Source organism: Heterocephalus glaber, unplaced genomic scaffold, assembly GCF_053883595.1.
Source record: "Heterocephalus glaber isolate CG9 unplaced genomic scaffold, H.glaber_assembly_v1.0 deba00001429, whole genome shotgun sequence".
Taxonomy (NCBI): domain Eukaryota; kingdom Metazoa; phylum Chordata; class Mammalia; order Rodentia; family Bathyergidae; genus Heterocephalus; species Heterocephalus glaber.
In genome coordinates, this window is record NW_028258294.1 from 33,645,505 (window position 1) to 33,668,147 (window position 22,643).

The 22,643-nt window shown below is 50.4% G+C and overlaps 1 protein-coding gene across 5 annotated transcripts in view; it reads right to left on the minus strand.

Annotated features, from left to right (window-relative positions):
* Positions 1–20,134, minus strand: part of Dscaml1 (DS cell adhesion molecule like 1) — a 329,506-nt gene extending 309,372 nt beyond the window's left edge. The window contains exons 1-4 of one of the 5 annotated variants that reach the window (XM_013076640.3): positions 19,815–19,986; positions 4,093–4,148; positions 3,831–3,913; positions 527–673 (exon numbers count right to left, since the gene is read on the minus strand). In XM_013076640.3, coding sequence (XP_012932094.2) covers positions 527–673; positions 3,831–3,913; positions 4,093–4,109 — 247 coding nt within the window. In that variant the 5' untranslated portion in view covers positions 4,110–4,148; positions 19,815–19,986. Of the gene's footprint in view, positions 1–526; positions 674–3,830; positions 4,149–18,863; positions 19,115–19,814 lie in introns of those variants that run through there. The other 4 variants (XM_087212422.1, XM_013076639.3, XM_087212423.1 and 1 more) reach the window with 4 other exon arrangements.
* Between the last annotated feature and the right edge of the window lie 2,509 nt (positions 20,135–22,643).

The window sequence follows — 22,643 nt, forward strand, 5'->3', positions numbered from 1 at the left end:
ATGTTTCTTGAGTCTGATTCTCTGAGAATCCTATCCCATTGCTCTAGTCATTCAATACAGGGGCACAGGCCACAATACAGGGACACAGACCACAAACGGGCTCCTTATCCTGCCTCTCCTGCCATGTTTCACAGATGAGGCTGCCAACTGCCTTGATCCTTCAGGCCAAGGTGGGACCCAACCCTGTCTGCTGAGACCGTGACATACCCAGCAGAGACCCCTGGCCTATAGGTCTTCACCATCCCATGCAGAAATAGACCAGACAGGGCCGGGGATGTAGCTCAGTGGCACCTTGCCTGCCTGACAAGTGCAAGGTCCTGAGTTCAATCCCTGGTAATGCCAAAAAAATAGAAAAGAAAAGAAATTGACCAGACAGAGACCAAAGATGCTTCTTTGCTGAAGCATCACCAGAACAATAATAAATCACTCACCAGAACCAATCCCAAGGCCTTGTTTAGCTCAGCAACCAGCTCAGGCACCATCCTACACCCAGGGCCCTATGGGCCACAGCCCCACGACTCCTTACCTGGGGTGATGGAGACTGTGTCTTTCTCCCAAGACACAACGCTAACGTATTCCTGCACTGAAGAGGGGATGAGGCACTTGAAGACGGCCACGTTTCCACGCATTGACCTTTGATCCTCCACCCGCACGGTGTAGGGTTCCCTGAAAACTGCAGCAAGATTGGGAGTGGGACAGAGAAGACTGTCACAGGAATGCATCAGTGCCCTTGGTGTGCCCCTCCTCCTCCTTCTCCTCTGCTCCCGCGCACCTGCCTGCCCAGCCCAGGAGTCCCTGCCATGACCTTGTCCCTGCCTGAGCAATTCTTTCTCCTCCAAACTCCTCCCCTCCTGCTGGCCAGCTACTCTCACCCTGAAATGTCCACTTCCTTCTGCAAGACCTTAAGTCCCAATTCTGACTTTTCTGGTTTCAGTGAGTACTAGCAAACTATATTAGATTGTAAGGGCCTAGAGGGCAGCTCTAGAGCTTGCATTGTCATCCATTCAACAAGAGGATGTATGGGTACTAAGGAAGTATACTAGACTTCCCCTAGGGAACCCAAACAGGATTTCCTACTTTATTCCTGGATCCAGGAATTATTTTTGGGCATGGTGGCCATGATTTGCCAAAATAAAACCCATGATATATGATCTTAAAACAGTTGGGGACTACTTTCGTGTGAAAAATAGCCTTTGAAATACAGTTAAGATACTGAACTTTCTGGAAGGTCTTGGCATTGTATAATTGACAAGAGGAGAGAATATTTGAAATCATGATTGTCTCTGACAATACGGAATTCCAGATTCTCTGAAACAAAGCATCCCTGCTGTTCTCTTCCTCTTTCCTCCCCTACGTGCAGCCTCTGGTTCAAGCTCTGCCCACATTTTAGCCCCGCCTTCAGAACCATCCCTCCCTTCAGGGTCCAGTTGCCACTTAGGGCTGGTTTTGGGCACTGTCACCTGCAGCCACTCACTCAGTCCTTCAGGTAGGCTGACCCAGCCTTAAGAATGAGACTATGGGTCTCACCTCTGCCCTGTACTCCTCTACCAGCCTTTGCAAGGGCTTCAGGATCCTTTCACCCCACTCCTTCCTGCCAAGCAGGCAACATCCAGAGGCCCAGTGCCTACCAATCTTGTCTCTCAGCAGGCACCTGGGCAGCCTGCCCTTCTCCTCTCCTGCCATGGTTGCCAGGGCGACACTTAGAGCTCTGGCAGCTCCCCTGGCTGTGCACCTGCAGTCTCTCTGGCATCATCAAGAACCCCTTAATTGGTTGTGTTTCTAGTAGGTCCAGCTTTCTCTGGCATCCCTGGGCCTTTATCCTTCCCCTTCTCTGTGCTATGGCTGGATGGGGAAGGGATGGAGTGGAGGTGGTAGAGAGAGAAGACCAGAGAGGCACTGCTGGGCATCTGGGTCTATGTCTCTGTGGGACTGCAGCACTGCCTCCAGTTGTGGGACATATACCTGGCCCAAAGGAGCCCGAGGAAGCTGACCCTGGAGGGCAGCAGAGTGATGGATGTAAAAGGGTCAGTTTTGGCCTGCATCACCCTGAGGGTGCTAGGGAGACAACAGAGGTTGATGGGTTATAGTATCAAACAAGCAGGCCCAGGCCTTGGCTCCTCCAAGCAGTGAGGAGTCCTAAAGGCTGAGTCAACCTCTGGAGCCTCAGTTGCTTCTCCCTAAAAGTAAAAGGCTCAGCCCGTGGAAAGCACTTGACAATGTTGCCTTTCATAATAGCTGTTATCCATGGCTGTGTTCCCTTATGCAAGTTACTTAAGCTGTCTTTGTCTTAGTCCGCCTCTCTGTAAGAACCCCTTTATAGACTTAGTGTGAAAATTGCATCTAGCCCAATATCAGACATGTAACAGCAAAGATGACTTCCCTTCTCTTTACTCCAGGTCTCCAGGCTGTGGAGGCCAGAACTGGGCTCAGATCCAGGCCTCAAGGCTCCCAGCACCTGACATGGAATTAGGAGCTGAGCATGGCAAAGAGATTCCCTGGGGAGGGACAGACCAACAGCACAAGCTGAGGCCTTGCCTCCCTGCCCACACCTTGCTCCCGGATACTTGGAACTTTGTCCCTGTGAGAGGTACTGCTAAGGCAGAAGAACTCAGGAGGTCAGGGGTCTTATCTTACAGGCTCTACTACCAGGAACACCAGTGAGGGAGCCTCCACTGGAACCATAGTCCTGGATCAGCCTAACACAACAGCAGGAAAGATGGTGAGCTCTTGGCCTGGTGCCACTACAGCAGGCTGGCCAGAGGGTCAGCTGTCCTCTTGCACCCAAAAAAAGCCCTTCTAAGAAAACCACTGCCCACCCTTGAGGGTCTTCTTGCTGTCTGATGCACACCTTGCCAGTGGCAAGGATACACCAGTGTATCATACTAGTGATGTCCTAGTTAAGAATGGCTGATCTAAGCCAATCCCTTGCCTCCAGATCTGACCCAGGTTTACTTTCTCTAAGGGCAAACATTTCAAAAAGCCTCACTTTCTTGCCTCCATTGAGTCTTCCAAAGACCCAAATCCTTCACTGCTAAAAGGTTTTCAGCATGGGTATTAACCTAATTACCTGTTCTCATGAGCTATGCTATACTCAAATGTCCACAAACATTTGGGATTGGCAAACAACATGCTGACTAGTTATGCAATGAAATACTACACAGCAACTAGTGAGTAACCTCCTGCCACCATCCACAATAGGAAGGCTAAATCCCATGACCAGAATAGTGAGGCAGAGCCCACAGGATATGTGCTCTAGGACTCCATTTATATAAAGCACAAAAATAAGCAAAATATCTAAATTGGTAGAAGTCAAAACAGTGTACTTTGGGGGTAACAGTGACCTGAAAAAAAGCAGAAGCGACATCTCCAAGGTGCTGTTGTCTTAGCTCTGGATCTGTGCATTCACTGAACTTTGTAAAAACCCATCCAATTACATACTATAATCAGTTCACTTTTCTTTAAATATTTCAATGAAAGGCTGTTTTAGAAAAAGAAACTCAGCCAGTGTTTTCATGAGTCCAGGACTGAAGTGAACACAGTAGTTAGTTTTAATGAGCACTATCTCTTAACTGTCCATGCATTGATATATGAGGTAGGTACTTGCATCAACTCTACAGATGAGGAAACTGAGGCTTAGAAAGATGCTTCTCCTACCTAAGCACACCCAGCAGGTGGCCAAGCGGAGATTCAGGAGATCAAACTTGTCCCTGAGTGAATGAATGGTTTCTTCCAGGCCCCCCAGGCTTCAGGTGATGGTTTTCTGACCCCATCCCGAGTTCAGCTCTCAAGGCTGAGCTCCCCAGGTGGGAAGCAGGTGTCTTGGTCCTTACCTGCTTTGATGCGGATGTTGGGGCTCCGGATCTTGCCGGCAGCATTCTCCGCAGTGCAGAAGTAGTCATTGTCGTGGATAAAGCTATTGAAGGCGGAGGGAGAGAAGGGATAGAGCTGAAGTGTTCCATTGGCATGCACATGCCGGATGTGTGGCACGTCGTAGATGTCGTCCCCTGTGGCCAGGTACCATCGAAGGGCTGCACTGGGGGAGCCCGCAGCCGGGCAGGGCACCACCACCCCTACGGAGCTGGAAAAGGTCACCTGCTGCAAGGAGTCATTTACAAAGTAGAGGCTGGTGCCAACATCTTCAAGGCGGGCTGTGGGGGAGGCAAGAGGAGAAGAGCCATTAAAATGTGATATAGTAATACCTACAGAGACCTGCAAGGGCCAGCACTCATGCATTGGCCATCCACAAGCACTTACTGAGCACAAACTTTGCACCAGGAATTGACAAAGAGGAGACACCTCCTGCCCTTTAGAAGCTTCCAGCCCAGCACAGGAATCTAAAGGTCTCATTCTCCATGCCAAGGCAAGTCCACAGGAAAGGTTGCCAGAAACACTGTTATGGTGAAGTGTCCAAAGTCACAATCCACCATGAGATTTATGCATTAAGGAAGACACTAAAATGCTTAGATTTACTGAACACCTACCATCTGCAGGCCACTTCCCATTCATTTCCTTGGCTCATTCACAGTTCTGAGAGCAGATGGTATCTTCCCCTTTGTATCACCCCCATCTATAGGCTGAGAACAGTTATGAGTGATAGATTGTCCGAGGGCGTACAGCTAGGTTACAAAAATGAAATTTGAACCCATTGCTCCTAAAAAGTATTTTAGTGCTATCTTTCTTCTACATACCACAGATGAGAGTCAAAGGTCTCAAAACCATGGCCTAAGATGGATGGCCAGAATGCTGCCCTGGAAGATGTGAGACCACTCAAGGCCTTGACCACCATTCTGGGTCCCTGAGGGTCTTCAGAAAATGCACTGCCACACAGAATAAGGACCCAAGGTGTAGTGGGTGGGAAAGATCCAAGCTTGAGGAGCAAGGGAGGCCCACTCCTGACAGGGGCTGCCTGGAGAATTACCTTCCCTTAGCTGCTCCTTTAGTACAAGATGGGCAGAGAGGAGGATGGGCAAGACTGCAAAGACCCCTTCCATATCTGCCAAATTACCATTCCAACCTTCCACCTCACAGGAGCATATTCTTGGGCTGCCTGGAAAGGAGGCCAGGAGATATGCTCTGCTCATCCCAGCATAGAACATCAGTTCTTCTTGCTCCCATTGAGCAGACCTGGATGTTGGAGTCAGGGAGCCCTCCCTCTGACCAAAGAGCCTGCCCCTTTAAGAAGGCAACCTCCAGGTGAGCAGCAGCAAAACCAGAAGAAGAGAGGCCCTGGTCCCAGTTCTCCAGCTGGAAACCATTCCCCTCCACCAGGAAGATCAAGGAGCAAACCACTGCTGCTTGTTTAAAGAACATTGCGGGGGACCCAACTTGACCTCAATTTCTACAACTTTATGGAGAGGGGGAGGGCCACATCCGGACTGTGTTAATATTCCTGGCTTAACCCAGAGCTGAGCCTCCAGGGAAAATATCCCAGGCAGGTCGCTGAGGAAGGCCATTAAGCCTCATTGGCCAGAGCAATTCACATCATCTCATAAAAAGCAGTGATGAAGCCATTAGCAGCTGTGCTGGAAAAAACATTCATGGGCTCCTTGCTGTGGAGTCAGGGACATCCTCTTAGCTGCAAATCCATCTGCTGTCCCCACTGGGCACTGCACCCTTAGTGGCTAAAAGGCACTTGGAGAAAGGGACAGCATCAATTGCCATCTTCCTCCTCATGCTGCCTCCTGCCTCTGGTTGTGATGGTCATGGGGGTGGTGATTGAGAAAATAAGCTGGGGTATGGGGAGGCTGAGAAGCCACCACAGCATTCCCAGTTCCCAGTGGCTATAGAGCATCCTTCACAGTTGTGAATTGTCCCATTTCACAAATAAGCAAGCTGAGGCTTAGGGAGCCTTCTCAGCATCCATGAGTAAAAGACTCCATTTCCACCAGCCTACTTGCCTTCTGAAAGGCTTCCTTACCAAGATCCACTCAACAAATAGTTTTTGAGTATCTTCCACAAATCAGGCACTGTTGCTGGGACTTTACTTGTACGACCTCATTTCATCCTCCCAACAACTCTATGAGGTTGGTACCATTGTCATCCCAGGCTACAGAGGAACAAACCAAGGCACAGAGAGGTGGAAGAAACTTACCCAAGACCATACAACCAGTAAGTAGGGCCTCTGGAATGCAGACGCCAGAGTTGTTTGCTTAACCACTAGGTGATGTGTGGCTGTAGTGTGACCGCTGCAAAAGTAAAGAGAGGATCTTTGCTTTCCTCAAACATAACCTGTCCATCAACTTCCATTTTCAACTGGCCAAGACCAAGACTAATGCACATATGTGTGTACATAGCTCTCCTGGAGTGGTTCCTGTTGGTCTCTGGACATTTCAGCCCATCCTTAGTTCTTGGGAGCAGGGACATTGCTCTTGGGTCCTGAGACAAACTAGTTAACAGATACCCTCACTTTAGGGGGTTATGGATTCTAGAAAAGCCATCAAGGTACAGAGTAACTCTACATGGTGCCTGATAAGTGGACTTACAATGCTGAGAAAGAACTTGGATAGGGCGGAATTCAGGAAATTGTTCAATTCAGGAATTGTTTGGGAGAGTAAGTAAATACTTAAGGGTAAGTCTGATGTAGCCCTCTGTAAGGACAATACCTTGGGCAATAATAATAACCGCCACTGATTTCACTATCGATGACAAGCCAGCCTCACTACCAGACCCATTTGGGATATTATATTTCTGTTATAATTATTATATTTAATTTTCATAATTCCCTACAGAGTGTTACTATTATTTCCATTTTGGGGCTGGGGATTTAGCTCAGTGGCACTGCACCTGTCTCACAAGCACAAGGTCCTGAGTTCAATCCCCGGTTCCAGAAAAAAAAAGTAAAATATTTCCATTTTGCAGATAAGGAAATTAAGACTGAGTACTTATTCAAAGTTATACAGAGTGCAGGAACCAAAATAGGAGCCCAACTCTGCCTTACATCAGAACCGGAAGGTAGTTCCACTTGCCTTATTGAGTGAGCCAAGCTAAAGACAAATCAAACCACAAACTCTGGTTTTCCAGACTGAGTACCTCTCTCCATCCTTTGCTCCATCGCAATCGTACCCCAAATGCACATTCCTTGTCTCCTCTCCTGGCTGGCAATCCACTCTCCCTGCCTCCCAGGATAGCCCCTGGCCCAGGCTCTCTACTCCCATCTTGAGCAGCATCAGCCAGTGAAGCAGTGAAGCATCCTTCCTGCACTTCAGGGCCTTGGATCTTGCCAGAGCCAAGGACACAAGCTTTCCAGCAACTACAAATGGGCAGATTTAATTGATGAATTGACTGGGATTGTCCTGCCACCTGTCAGGGCTGACGAAATGGCAGATTTACAGCAAAAGGCGAGTAGCCTCATATTTCTCCCAGCCCAGGATGTGAGCTGCTGTCTTCTGAGTCTGGGGGAGCTGGGGAGGATTAGATACACCATTCATTTCTCCTTACAGTTCTGACAGTGCATTGCCATTATGAAACATCACCCTCAGGTGTAAAACAATAGCATTTTGCTCTTACGTTGGGTTCATATTTTACCAACACGAGGCATCTGTCAGCTCAGAATGCAAAAGCCCTTAAATAAACATTCATTTAGCCTCACCTGCCTGACAAGAGAAAGGAGTGAGCAAATTCATGCAGGGGAAACTGAGGCACTGACCACCAAATATCTCTGCTATGCACTGAGTTGAAGTGTGGGCACAAAGGTAGCTGATGAGTAGCTGCAGATGCAATCAGAAGTAATAGGTATGTTTAGCTACTCAGGGACAGAGGAGGAATAGCAAGGGCCTGAGGGCTTCCCTCTGATCTCAGAGTCTGGCATGGCCTGTAGGGTGGGGGCTTCCCCTCCGTCTCAGGCTCCCAGGGGCCAAGCCTAAGCTGGTTTTGGAAAAGAACAGGGAGGCAGGGTCAAGTACAGTCCTACATGGATCCTGACAGAACTGCCCTACCTCTGAGACTCACCCCTCACCTGCTGTGTAACTCAGGCAAACCACATAGCCTCTCTGAGCTTTAGAGTCCTCATATACACAAAGGGTGCAATGGGGCACTGCATGTCCCTTGCCTCACAGAGCCGCTGAGCAGGTGCAAGGGGATGTGATGTCTTTGGTTCCCCCAATAAAGGCAGATGGCTAGAAGGGACTGGTCCCAGCTCTCCCCAAATGGCAATGGTGCCTGCAGTTCCTCCAAAAGACAATCAAGGCACATCACCACCCTACAGAAATCAAACCCCTGCATATCCCCCTGCTTCATCTTAGCCAACTCCTACACCCTTCTCTGCTCCCTTCCAGGTCCTCTCTGACTCAGGGACCAGAAAAGACTTTTATTCCTTCAGGACATACACACAAAGCACCAGCTGCATGCTCGGCAGGGTCCCGGGTATGGTGGAAGACATTCAGGACAAGGAGAGGGGTCCATCCTTCCAAGATCTCTTAGAGGAGATGGAACAGGAAAGGGGTTAGACAACAGCACTGAGCTGGGTTTGAGGATGGGCTAGAGTACTGATTTAGACAAGAGGAGCCAGAATGTTCAGCAGTCAAGGAAAGAGCTTTGGGTCTGGGGGCTTGAGCCAAGCTGGGAGCCAGGTCTGAACAAGGGTCAGGTGGGTGGGGGAGGGGAGGCTTCCCTGAGGACAGCTTGAGCCATGGTGCTGGTACAGCCATGGGTAAGCATGTTTGGGGGACCCTGCAGAAGCCTTCCAGGCTGGAGCACAAGGTGAACTGGGTGAAAAGAAGCAAAGCCAGCTGGTTTGGTGTGCTAGGCCCCCAGGGGTGCAATACCGGAGGAGCAGGTGGAGGTTTGCCAGCATGGAAAGGCAGGTGTAGGAAGTCAAAGAGTCTTCTGAGGTGGCCACTGGTACTTTAGATCCTATGCCTAACTTTAGTTTGGCCACCTATTTCCCTGAAGGCCTGGCTAATGGTACGAGTCCTCAAAAGATATAAAGCCCAGGGCAAGGGGCTTAGATGCTTCTTGGGCACTTTCTCATTTAACCTTCATACAGAGGCATGAAGCAGGGCATCCTCTTGGCCTCTAAAGAAGAAAAGGAGGGGCAAGGGAGTTAACACTTTTCCAGATCACACAGTTAGAAAGAGATGGAGCCAGCCACATGCCTGTAGTCCCAGCTTCTCAGGAGGCTGAGGAAGGAGGACTGCTTGAGCCCAGGAGTTCAAGGCCAGGCTGGGAAACATACCAAGACCCTTTCTAAGAAAAAAGAAAGGAAGAAAGGAGTGGAGAAAGGGAGGAAAGAAGGGAGGGAGAAAAGAAAGGAGAGAGAGAGGGACAGAGGAAGGGAGTGAAGAAGGAAAGAAGGGGAAAAGAAGAGAGGAGAGGAGAAAAGGGAAAGGAAGGGACTGGGGGGAAGGAAAGGGAAGGGAAAGGAAAAGAAGGGAAGGGGAGGGGAAGAAAAGGAAAAAGGAGGAGATGGAGCCAGACTTCACCTGAGACCTATCTGGCTGCAGAGTCAAGTTTTTACATCACAGTGCTGAAAAGTTCCAAGTCTGGGGCCTTCACTTCTTCTTCATCTTTCCCTCCAAGGCAGACCCAATTTGGAAAGCAAATTCCCTGACAGGAGACCCAGGCTTTCCCCTTAAATCCTACTCACTCCCTGCCGCTCTTTCTCCCGTCTGCAGAAAGAACCAGGCACATTTACAGAGGGATACAAGAGAAGGAGGGAACACTTCATAAATAAAGAGAGACACTCAGATCAACGGAAAAGCTTCTTCTGGTCAAAGGCGGGGGTGGGGGTGGATTTTTAGGCTTGGCTGTCGTGTGACAGACGCCTAGACTTAAACCTGTCTAATCTTCTCCACCATTTAGCATTGAGCACTACCCCAACACTGTGTTTCATAAAATAGGCTCCAAATCGCTAGGAGATTAGAAGTATAGAAATAGCACAGCAATATTTTTAAACCAGAAATCACCCCCAGGCATTTGGGCTGCCCCCAGGGTCACTGCTGAGACCTAAATATCCATCACATAAACTTGCTCACCCTTCACTGTCTGGGCACCAGGATTAGTTCGGAGAAGAAAACTCGACACCCATGTAGGTGGCAGCCACGGATGGCCACCCCACCTGCCTGGGCTGGGATGGGGATGTCTGGCTGCAGAATGAGGAGCTGGTCAACACAAGCTTTCTCCAGGGTGAATGTTGAATTATCCCTATGTCATTGTCTCCAATCATTGTAAATGACAACCTAAGGGGACTGAAATATTAACACCTCACCACCTCCACAGGGAGAATGAGTCATTTTGCTCTCTTCCCTTACAATATCTACTCCTCTCCTTCACTGCACTTTTTATGGAGGAATACCTCCTGACTCTGGGGCCCCTGCAACACCCCTTTATAGATGGGCAGGCATTCAAGGCCAGGCTGGGCAATGTAGTGAGACACCAGGCATCTTTGTGCAGCCAGAGCAATCTTTGATGGGGAAGACAGCCAGTCTTCTGGGAAGCAGAGTACAGGTGGAGTAGGCAGGACGAAGTGGGGAGAAGGCATCCCTCCCCTGCAGGGATATGAGGTCCCCAAGAACAGCAACCATGTTGGTCACCACTTTATCCCCAGAGTACAGTACTAGGCCCTTAGCACAGTGGGTAAGAGTCCAGACTCTGGTGCCATGCTCCCCAGGTTTGAATCCCTACTCTGTCTCTTGCAAGAATTGTGTACAACTTCAGACAAGACAACTTTGCCTCTCTGTAACTTAGTTTCTCCATCATAAAACAGGGGTGACAATACCTACCAACAAGAATGGTTTCTGATGAATAGAAATGCTGGGCACCACCCAAGTATCTCTGGCTGTTATGAACATTAGCCTTATAGTAGGCAAGCAGTAAGTACTTGTGGGATAAGTGAGTCCTTATGTAATAAATATTTACTGCTCACCTAGGAAGATGATGATGATAATAATAATGACTTAAGGCAGTAGTGCTCAAACTGCTGGAACAGTTGAGCCTGGAGAGCTTGTTAAAAAGGCAGAGCCTTGGATAACAGATTTCCCAAGTCTGTCATAGAGCCAGAAATGCTATCTCTTCCTTCCCTGAGTACTAGTCCATAGAAAAAGTAGACATGCCATACTGGATTTTCTGACAACAAAGAGTTGGCTGTAAGAAAATCCCACCACATTAATTAGCTGAATTTGACGATCAAATTAATGAAATAAACTGGTGTGATCAATAAGGGCAGAGCATCAAGGAAGCCACCCATTGCTGCCCCTGGGCCTTGTGTAGAGTTCTTTACACAGGTGTGGGCTGGTGTGGCTTCTTAGACTGATTTGCAAGGCTGATGACTTCGCTGCATTTCCACAAAAACTATTAGGCAATTTGCCTAGGTTCATGCGAGACATTTTATGCACTTTCACTCTGATTATTCTTATCCTTTAGTTGGAAAAATTGGGCCCAGGGAGAATCAATCAGCATGGCCTCAGCCCACCACCAAGTCCACTCAAAACCAGGTGAGAACCAGTTTGACAGCAGAGAAACCCTTCGTGGCACATTTGTACCTTGGAGATGTCTGAGTCTAGGCCTAGGGAGAAGGCCGAGTCTCCCAGACAGAGGAGAGCATTTCCCAGGCAACATTAGCCGGTGTTGTCCTTAGACAAGATGGGGCAGGTGGCATCAAGTCCCGTGTTTTCTACCTGTGGCTTCCCCCAAACGGGGTGCCCCTCACTTATCACTACCGTCACCAGCATCATTGCCACTACTTATTTTTAGCATTTATTCTCTGCTAGGTGCCTTAAGTAGACCTTTTCTTGTATTGTTGCTCATTTAATTCTTATAACAATCCTTTAATGTAGCTACACCACTTTAAAACAAAAAAAAAGGATTTGCTCCTGGCATTGCCCAGCTAGTGGTACATGGGCATGATTCAAACTCAGGCCTCCCTTACTGCAGGCTGCATTCCTCAGCCCCCACACTTACCTGCTGGGGGATTTTCTGACACAGAAGAGCAATGTAGTATGTGAACATTCTGAATTATTCAGGACTTCTCAAACATTAGATGTTTCATCTTTTCCCTAACTAAGTGCTATCAGCTCCCTACCCTAGTCATTGATATGACCAAAAGCCCATCCCCATTTCCAATCCCAAGGAGATCCACTGCCCAAGCACTCCCACACCATGCCCTTTGGAAACAGGGGTGGTTTTGAATTTTGTTTCTTAAAATTCTTCACATAAACATGGTATCTATAACCAGCAACCAGAAACCTATGAGCAGGGAAGATGCCGCCACTCTCCAACCTACAGGCCCCTGCACCACCGGCTCCAGGAGAAGTTATGAGCAACAGCTGACACTCGGACAGCCTCTTTAATCTTCAGTCCTTCTAGACAAAGCCTGTCAAAGGAAGGCCCCTCATGGCCAGAAAGTTCTTTCTAGGGAGTCAGCTAAGACAGTGCAGTTGTCCCCAGAGAATCCCAGATTTAGATTGTTAACGCTTGAGGGACTTAAGAGATGATTTTGCCCAATCTCTTCCATTCACAAAGCCTAGAGAGATGGAGGCACTTATCCTGGAGGCTCAGCTAACCAGTGCCCAAGCCAGGACCAGAGTACTGTTCCAATGTCCTCCAAGTATGTTCACCTCACTGTCAGAAACCTAGTAACCCAAGAAGAGAGGAGCATCATGAAGCACTGAGATGATGTCTTGTGAGGGAGCATCAGAGGGACCTCAGATGGGAAGGACATCCATCTAGAAGTGGCTGAAGGGTGGCAAGTGGAAGAGGGCTTTGCCTCCATCTGTGAGGTCTAAGGGTGGAACAGGGAACAAAGAGTTGAAGGTATAAAATCAGCACAATATGAGATCACTCTAAGGATGAGTTCTGAAGCAGACAGAGCTGCAGGATTGGGAATGGGCTGCCTTGCAAGAAAGGAGTTCCCATTGCTGGAAGTACAGAAGCAGAGGAAGGAGCCCATGGGGAAGCTGCACAGGCACCAAGTGTCTGACTAGGGAACAGATTCCATGTCCTTCAAACCTGTCCTTCCAACCCTGGAAGACTTACCCAAGGCAGTCATCTGGATCTCCTACTCACTTCAGAGCAGGCTCCTTGTCCTCCCCCAGAGCCAGCTCTGGGCAGCCATACCAGAACGACATCCATGACCCTTAACTCAGCAGTGCTCTCAAGGAACCCAGTGAATGCTGTGGCCTTAAATGAGGTCACCCAAGGTGGAACTCTGTGCCCACTGTTCTTCCCACAAGACTGTGGATTCCCTGAAGGGAAGGAGAATCATGCTTGGGGAAGTTAGTCCCAAAACCTGTGGCATGAATGTGCATCTAGGGACCTAGAAAGGGGGTGGCAGGGGGAGCAGAGGCAGGTTCCTTCCCACCCCTTGGCCTGGAGCCACAGGGAATCTGCCAAGCTTACTGCAGGAAGGCTGTTGCCAGCCTGGCTGCGCCTCATCAGCTGTTCCTTATGATGATGCAAAGCAAAAGCTAGGAAAATTCTCCATACATAGGGGGCCCACAGAGGGGGAGACAGCCACCAGCAGCTGTGAGACCTTCGTTTTTCTCTTATGATGAAATGATAGTAATTATACCTTACATTTCAGCAGAGCAGTTGTAAGGCTAAAACTATTTTCCTGTGGTTTTTACATGTGTGTGTTTATATATTGCCTCATTCAGTGTACAAAGCATTGTCACATGGAATATAATTTTACATCCCTCACTGTTCACATACATATGCAATAACCACTATCCTCATGGACAGGAGTTATTTTGCCCATTTTACAGATTAGAAGATAAAGATGCATGAACTACTAGGCAATTTGTTGAGCCTTGTTTTCTAGGTTCATGGACAATGCTCTTTCCAACACACACACACACACACTTTAGAATCAGTTTAATGAATATGCAACGAGCATTTAAATACCTGTTCTTAATGAAGATGGTGACCTTGGAAACTGTCAGTGCAAGCGTCATGTGGAGAAAGAGCATGGGAAGGGGCAGAGGGTGCTGAATGGTTGAGGAAAGTAGCAGCTGGAGTGGCAGGGGTGGTACCCATGGCTAATGCTGCTCATGCTACAGCAGTGCTGGACAAACAAACATTCAGTGAGGCACACAGGCTGATGTGCCCACAGCTGCCCTGCACTGCTGTGGCCCACAGGCCACAACCTGCCATGGGCAGCCCTTGACCTCTGGGTCACATGCTGCTTCCCTGTGGCAGACTGGGTTGTAGACAAGAGAGTGGTCCAGAAACCTCCAAGGTCATGGGCTTCCAAAGGTGTTCTCTATATAGACAGCCACCTGGAAAACACAGGGGCTCCTCCTGGCAGGGACAGACACATCCAGCAACACTTAGCAGGTTCACCCTGTGCAGTACACTTACATACGCTTTGCATGGCATTAAATCCAGAACTGTTCTTACTCTTACTCTGTCTGAGCATGGTAGTGATGTACTAACCAACTCCAGTCTTTGTTGGCAGATATGAGACCAGCTTTTGCCTCGCCCTCAAATCCAAATCTGCAGCCAGCCTCAGTGCCCCATTTCCACCACTACCACTAGCCATGTCCAGGGGAAGGGAATGTGCTTGGCTCCCCAGGAACACCCAGGTGCCCTCATGACCTCAGCTGTGAGGAGAAAAGGAGCCCTAAAGGCTAGGTGATAGATGGAAGGAATTGATGTCCCTGCCCTGGACACCATTTGTCCTCTCCTACTGTTACAAAACCTAAGCCAATGGGCCTGGGCAACAATGTGATTGGTTAGTGCAAATGCTCGGGGCAGGCAGGACCTGCTGATCTATTTGGGGGAGGAGGCAGGGGGAAGAAGGTGGAGGCAATTCAGAAAAAAGAAGAGACCAAATGTTCATTGAGCACCAACTCTGTTCTGGCTATGTTATGTGCATTATCTCCTTTAATCCCACTTTCACTCCCAAAGTCACATGCCCAGTAAATGCAAAGCCAGGATGTCAGTAGGTTTGCTTTGACTCCAAATTTCCACCATACCAGAGGGTTTCAATCTTTTTTTTCACACTCCAATATATAAAATAAAGATAAAGGCTCTGGTTGAGAGAATTTGGGGAGGCTTGACACTCTGCCCATTGGCCCTTCCTGTCTACCTCCAGCCTGAGAGCTCCACATGACATCCTTTAGAACACATGCTCTGTGGCTTCTGGTGGACCAGTGCCTTCCTGGAGCAGCAGAAATACAGAAAAATACTCTGAAAGGTTTTGGAGCTGCACCGGCCAGGGTGGGATTCACCCAGAGCTATAGCAATGCAGACCTAGAGCATGCCTGAAGTCATATTTCCACTGCAGGCACCCCGGTTGTACTCTTGGGAGTAAGTGCCTGTCCTTCAAGCATTACTCCACACTCTTTATACCTTTCCCCAGGTGATCACAGTGACTCTTCCCATTGCCCCCACCAAAGCCACTCCCATGCCAGAGCTGCCTTATTGAAGATGGAATAAGAAGCCAGACTCTTCCCCAAATCTCTTGGAAGCCACAAACCCTCCCAAGCTGGATATTTAAGAACTGGAGACTGAAAGACCATCTCATCCCTCCCCTCCATAACCCTATCTATCCACCATCATCCTTCTGACTCCTGGCTGCAGCCCTAAGCACCCAGCTCCTTCCAGTCTTGGGGTTTGCTCACCAAAGAGCTAATGTTAGCTCTAGATTCCTAAAACCAGAATCCTGCAGCACAAGAGGAACAACCCATACCCCAAGGTTTCTCTGCCTTAGGGTGGGTATCTCTGCCCATTGCCACCCATCCTACCCCAATAACCCCAGTGTCACTGTCTGTCCCTGGGCATGAGAAGTGAGAGCTGTAGGGCTACTCTGTAGTTCAGAAGGTGAACTCAGTGCTGAGACCCTGAAGGCCTTAAAACTCAGAAGCGCTGCTAAAGACACCAGGCCCTTTCACACCACCCCATTCTGTACAGAGAAAGTCATCGTCCAGCTACTACCGAGACTGAGATCAAGATGCCCCTCACAAGAGGGTTAGGCTCTTGGCCTGGCTAGGTGGGCATGCAAATGTATATGCAAATTATATGTAAATCTGGGGCTGCCCTTGGGTTCCTGGCACCCTGCCATCTCTGCTGCCTGTAGTTCACTCTATTCCAGCATCTGGGCACTGGCTAGAATCTACTAGGCTAGAGGCTGAGAAAGCACTTCAGGGAACTGGAGGCTCCTCATGGTGACTACTTCAGATGCTCCCCAAAAACAGTTTATCCAGTATCATGTGGGAGAGGAGAGCCTTCAAGCCTAGGAACTGTAACCTCAACAAAAAGCTCTCTCAACAGCCACACACCTTGCTCCTCATCCACAAACAAAATTATCCTTCACCAGCCAGAGCAGGGGACCAAGCAAGTCACAAGAACAGAATTCCTAAAGTCAGGGAGAAGGTAAGGGGGGGGTTGGGGCCAGAACACGCCTCTGATTCCCAGTCTGTAGGGTGTTCTGCACAGACCTCACTTTGTGTCTGGGGGCTCTTTTAGCAAACGGTCACTGGGCCAGACCCCCTGTTTGCTTGCCTACTTCCTCCCTGCTCCTAAGAAAACTGAGCCTCTTTGGCCAGTCCCTGGCATCTGCTCAACTTCAGTGCTGTCTGTGGGTCAACCGCTTACTTGCTTTTTGTTTCTAATTGAGCTCCTCACTCTACTGCAGAAATATATTACAGGCAGCTGGCTTTGATGCCAAAAAAATGAAGCATCAGAAAGGTTTGTCGGGCATCATGGCAATTCCATTCTCTTTCATGTTATCCTAACAGCTGGGGCCTCTCTGCCCACCCACCCCCTCCCAGACATTCACTAGCCCTTCACCTGCCTCCCCTAAGTTGTGTTTGCCACTTTGAAATTTTAAAAACACATTCCCCCAGTCCCCCCCTTTTTAATTAGACACTGAATAGAATGTTAGAGATTTTCTTAATGGCCTGACAAAGCCTTTTAATTTGGTCTTCTCCAGAGAGTAGAACTATGAGTCCCCATTCGAGAGGTTGGGGTGGGAAATGAAAAAATCAATGCAACCCATTATTTTGGCTTTTAGAAAACAGGAATTTTAGTGCCGGGGAAGCTTGTTCTTTTACACAGTAAAAATGCAAATGCAGGCAACACAGATGCTGGCACGCTGGATGTAACAACGAGAGAGCCTCGCTGGGGTTCATCTGGCTGCCCAAACCTGGATTTGTTTTGGCAATAATAAGCCAGTTATTGGAGACTCGATAACTGATTATTAAAACACCTTCCCTGTTTAGTTCTGGGGAATCGGGCTGTGCTTAGGCTCCATCACAAAAAAAAGGTATTTTGAGAGGAATGGAAATAACAGAAGCTTAAAACACATTCAATAACTGCTTAATTCCATCCAGAGGACGCTCCATCTCATCCTGTTTTCTGCTCTCTCTCTCCCTGCCTCCTCCCGCTCCTCACAGATGGACGTACAAATTATTGCAAGAGGATATTGTTTTCTGTAACAGGCTCAAACATTCACATTTACATTTTCCTTGGTGCCGCGGGTGACTGGCAACAGGAGAGAAAACATACCAAACCCCATCTTTTTTGCTTTCCCTACATCACATCTTCCCCAAGCCGCCTCTGCCAACCACCTACCATGTCACCCCAAGCAGAACAGGCCCCAAGGGCCAGCCTGGCACCTAAGACCCAATTAAGGCTCCAAGAAAAAGAAAGTCTGTCTGGCAAGGCGCCCTGGCTCCCAACAGATGCTGGAGCCTTAGAATCCCAGGGGTGCCAGGGTTCTGCAGACCCAAAGGCCGCCCAGGGCTGCCACACCTGGCCCTGCTTTCCTATCCACAGGACATGGCTAGTGGCAGCTTCCTTCTTGAGTTGGAAATAATTCTGCCCCTCTGGGCAGAAGTTCTATGGCCTTCTGGGCCTTTCTGCACCTCCACCCCCATCTGTTTCCTCCCTATCAAATAACTTAGGTTTCATTTATTAATGCACGGCTCCAGGATGGAGGAGGGCAGTGTCCTTCAGGTATTTGTTGAGGGCCTCCACTGCTAGGTATGGGCTGTTCTGGAAGAGATCTGGGGGTGTGAGGTAGGGACAAAGCTGGGCAAGAGTGGCAGCGGCTCTGGCCTGTGCTTTCTTGCCTGACAAAATGGGAAAGGAGGTGGGGGGTGGAGCAAGCTCTATGGAAAGAGAAAGCCGCTCCTCACCTTATGTATTTTTAATATTAATGTAATTAAAGCTGTGAGCAGAACCAGCTTGTGGGGGCGAAGGGAGGCAGGAAGAGCCAGAGGAGAGCGAAACTGGTGTGTGTGTGTGTGTGTGTGTGTGTGTGTGTGTGTGTGTGTGTGTGGCAGAGGGGAGTGTGTGATTAGGAGGCAGGCTTCCTGCTTTGTTAATACGGGGTGAAGCGGGGAGATGTGGGGGGGGCAAGGGGTTAAACCACCTAGGTCAGCCTTGGTGTGTCATGAGTGGCCCCCACTGGCTCTGAGAAACTCCACTACTTTATCCATGATCAGAGGCCACCCATCGCCCGCACTCGCACTCCGAGCAAACCTCACGATCTTTTGGCCCTCAGACTAGCTTTGACTCGACTATCTCCAAGTAAGGGCTCCCTTCCTCCCTCGGTCCACTGGAAAATGCAGTTGGCTCAGGCAGGTTGCAGACTCCAGATCCCTGGGGCTACCGCAGAGAAGGACTGAACCCCTCCTGGGCTCCAACCCTCTGCCTGATTGCCCTTCTTCATGGCCTAGGGGTCAAGAGCTGCCGCTCAGCCTGTACAACTGCCGGGGCAAAGGGGGCGGGGGCAGAAGCCGCCCCCAGGGCGCGAAAGAGAAAAGTTAGAGGGCTGAACAGGTAATGTTGAGCTGCTCGGAGCGAGCTAATGCTCTGCCGCGTAAGGGCGCAGAGTTCGGACGCCTGGTCGGAGTTCGGCAGCCCGGTCTCCCGCCATCTGCGCGCCCGGGGGCACGTCCTGCGCTATAACCTGGAAGACTGACCTCCAGCGTTGGCCGGGTCCCGACTCGGGCCCAGGTGGTTTCGGTTGGAAACGTCTGCCTTTCGCCAACCCCTCAGTCCCCGCTACCTCTCGGATCAGGTGCACAGGGCCCCAGGAGCAGGTCTGGACCTGCCTGACACCTGGACCCACCCCTTAGCAACCCTTTCTCTCCGGGGAGAGGGACACGCCCCCCAGCCTGAATACTTGTCCCTAGGTCCAGCAGACCCGGCGAGGTAGCGGAGAATCTCGCACCTTGGGGCGCGCTGCCTGAAGTGGCCAGGGCGGCGCAGTGAAGCGGGGCTAGCGCCTGGGGCAGGGGCGTGGGGGACCTGGGGGAGGGCGACCCCTGGGTTTACAGAACAAACTTGCTCTCTGAAGGACCCCAGATCTCAAGACCCCCAGCTATCATCGTCCTGCAACCAACCAAGGCGCGGATAAGCGCCATGCCGGGAGCCCGCATTCGTGCCAGGGCCGGGGTCCAGGGTGGCCGAGGGGCGCATGGAGGTGGAGGAGGAGTAAGCCGCGCGAGTCTGAGGCCCGAAGAAACGAGGACTGTCGGATGAAGAGTCACGGCCTGAGCACCCCGACTCGGAGGGCACCCTGGTGTCCCAGCACCAGCAAGCCGCAGGAAGCGGGCAGGGGACTGGGGGAGGGGTCTGGGGCAGAACTGAGGCCCGGCTGGGAGCAGATGAGGGTTTCCTTCGCCACCGCCGCTATGGGTGCGCCCCAAAAAGGAAGCGCGGGTGGCTGGCAGAGCGGACCCAGCCTGACTCTCACCGGCCCTTCGCCGGCGCTTGCCCCACCCCGCTGCGCCCACCCGGAGCCGCGCACCGGGGTCCGTCCTCCAGGCACCTGGAGCCCGCGGGGCGCCCGCCAGGCACCTCGCCTCGTCGGCTGCCGTGCGCGCCCCGGCCCCACCACCTCGGCCGCCCAGCCGCCCGCGCGGTCTCACCTTTGTGTAAAGAGTCCAGGAGCAGGAGGAAAGTTACCAGCCACATGCCATAAAGAGGCCCTATTCTCCGGGGAGGTGGTCCTGTGGCCGGCCGTGCGGCAGCGCCTCTCCCCCGCTCAGCGCGCTCCCAGCCGCCCGCACTCCGCGCCCCACTCTCTCTGCTCCTCAGCCGAGCGCTCGGCGGCGGCGGCTCCTCCCTCCTCGGCTCCCCGGCTCCTGTCATCCGTGGGGCTGGGCTAGGCGGCCGCTCTCCCCGCCCCCCCAGCGGCACCCCGGGGGGTGAGCGCCAAGGAGCCCCGAACCTAGACGGCTCCAGCCCCACAAACCCAGGGGCGGAGCGAAGGATGGGACCAGAGAGCCAGGACCCAGCTCCGCTGTGTGAGAGGCAAGGGATTCCTGTCACTCACCAACTCTGAGCCTGTGGTCGCACAGTGGCACGTGTCATGCATGTGCCGAGAGCCCTCCGTAGGACGGCCCAGGGGCACGGGTCACTATTTCCTATCTCTTTTGGGCTCAGTTGACCCCGTTGGATTGGGGAAGCAGGGATGCCCTGGGTGCAATCTAGATGAAGTGCTTTCCAGTCCGGGGTATTACTCCCCACCCCAAAGCTCAAAGCCTGGTGCCTTCTGAACCGTTCGATTCGTCTACAAATCGGCCTTCTGGAGAGCAGGACTCAGCCATTCCCCACTCTGTCCAAATGTCCCTCAGCACTTGGCACATTGGGATCATTTAAACCATCCTTTGCAAAAGGAACAGCTTACTGTCTGCTCTACCTATGTATTTTCTTCCTTTATGTTCATCCTCCCACCCCCCTTTTGTTTCTCACGCTTCGCAGAATGGCTTGTTCCTTACCCTAATCTCCATAAAGTTGGCTTGAATAGGACTGGAGCAAGGGGATTCCAACAGTCCTTGAATGAATGCCAAACACCTGCTGTGTGTAGACCCAGGTTAGGCACCGGGGACACGGGCATGGCCAGCTCCACACTGCTGTGGAAAGGTGGGTACGGTTGGAAAGCCCTGCTTTTGGCTTAATTTCCTGATAAGGAGCCACACAGAATCCAGAGAAAGGTCTTGTGGAAGCCCTGAGAATGGACTGCATGCCAGAATCGCAATAACCCCTTGTGTGGGATGGGCAGGTCACCCTGGATATGCCCAGGGAGCTTGGCTCTACCTGGTTCTCTGAGGTGTGGAGTATGAAGGATAGGAAGAGGGAGAGGCTGCTGTTCGGCTCCGTTTGACAGAGGAAGAAAATGGACTTCTCCAAACTTTTTCATTATCCCAAGGGGAAACCCTATTTCCATTAAACAACGGGAACCCCATTTCTCATCTCCTCTCCCTCCCTGGAAACCGCCATCTATTTTCTGTGTCTATGAATTTGTCTATTCTAGGTACTTCATAATAAGTGAGATTTTACAGTATTTGTCCTTTTGTGTCTGGCTTATTTCATGTAGGATAATGTCTTCATGATTTATCTGTTATAGCATGTGTCAGAACTGCATTCTTTTTAGGGTTGAATCATATTCTATTGTATGTATATATACCACATTTGTTCCTTCATCCATCAAATGAACACTTGGGCTACTTCCTCCTTTTGGCTATTGTGAATAATGCTGCTATGAACACAAACGTACAAATATTTCTTTGCATCTCTACTTTCAATTCTTTTGTGTACGCATCCAGAAGTAGAATTATAGAATGATATGGTAATTTTATATTTAACTTTCTTAGGAACTGTCCAGCATGTTTACTTTTTTAATAGAGCCTTTTGAGTTTAAAGGACTCTCACCTGCAATTGCTTCACTTTAAGTCTCACAATATTCTTTGAAATTTTATCAGTTCCTTCTTAAACAGGTGAGAAAATGGGGGCTTAGCTTGCTCAAGATCTCTGAGTTTGTATGGAAAGCAAGACTGGAACCCAGCTCTCCTGACTCCGGTGTAGAGTTGCCTCTTCCACCCTGTGCTGCCTCCCCTGACAGCTCAGCCCTGTGATGTTAAATGACCACCTTGACTCTTTCCACTAGGTGGCTTGTCATTTGTGCACACAGGCACCACATGCAGACACAGGGGCAGACTTCGAAGCATGTTTGAGATAACCTAGACCAATCCTCTGCATACAGATGAGTAAACTGAGGCCCAGAGTGGAGAAGCCATGGATCTGCCTGAGGCCACGCCTGGAGTGACAGAACCCACTGGTCTCTAGTCTTCTGGCTTCTTCCCTTCCCTTACACCCCCTCCAGCCTGCGGCACCCCTAGCCTGTCGCACCTCCAGCCTGCTGGGCTCATTCTTCCATGGTGCCCCTTTCCTTCCAAAGGAGACAGTCATTGAGAGGAATCCAGTTATTTAAAACTAAGCCTATTGACCCAGAGCACCTGGCCAGGCAATGCCTAAAATAAACCGCTCGCTCAGACCGGATGAAAGCACTGCTGTCTGAGAGGAGGGAACAGGCCTGAGTGGGCCTGGGGGTGTCAGCACAGCTGCTTCGGCTCCAGGCCCCCACTCTGGAGCTGAGAGGGGTCTCTTGTTTCTCTGCTCACCTGAAGTGTCTCTTGTAATCTAGCGCTGGTTACACAAACCTGGGTGTTACCTCCCCTGCAGGATGAGATCACTTGCTGTGTCAGTGGCTCGACTATTGCCTGGCTATCCCCTGAGGTGGAGGCATGTACGTAGAAACAGAGGGAAAGGCAGGTAGGAATGGCACACTGGAGGAACCCCTCTAGCTAAAGAAGGCTTTATAATGTCTTGAGATCCGAGCTGAGTTCTCTGCCCAACTTACTTTCAGTGAGCCTTGGGAAATGTATGTGTGCCAAGCTGTGGTTCTCTCTCCTATA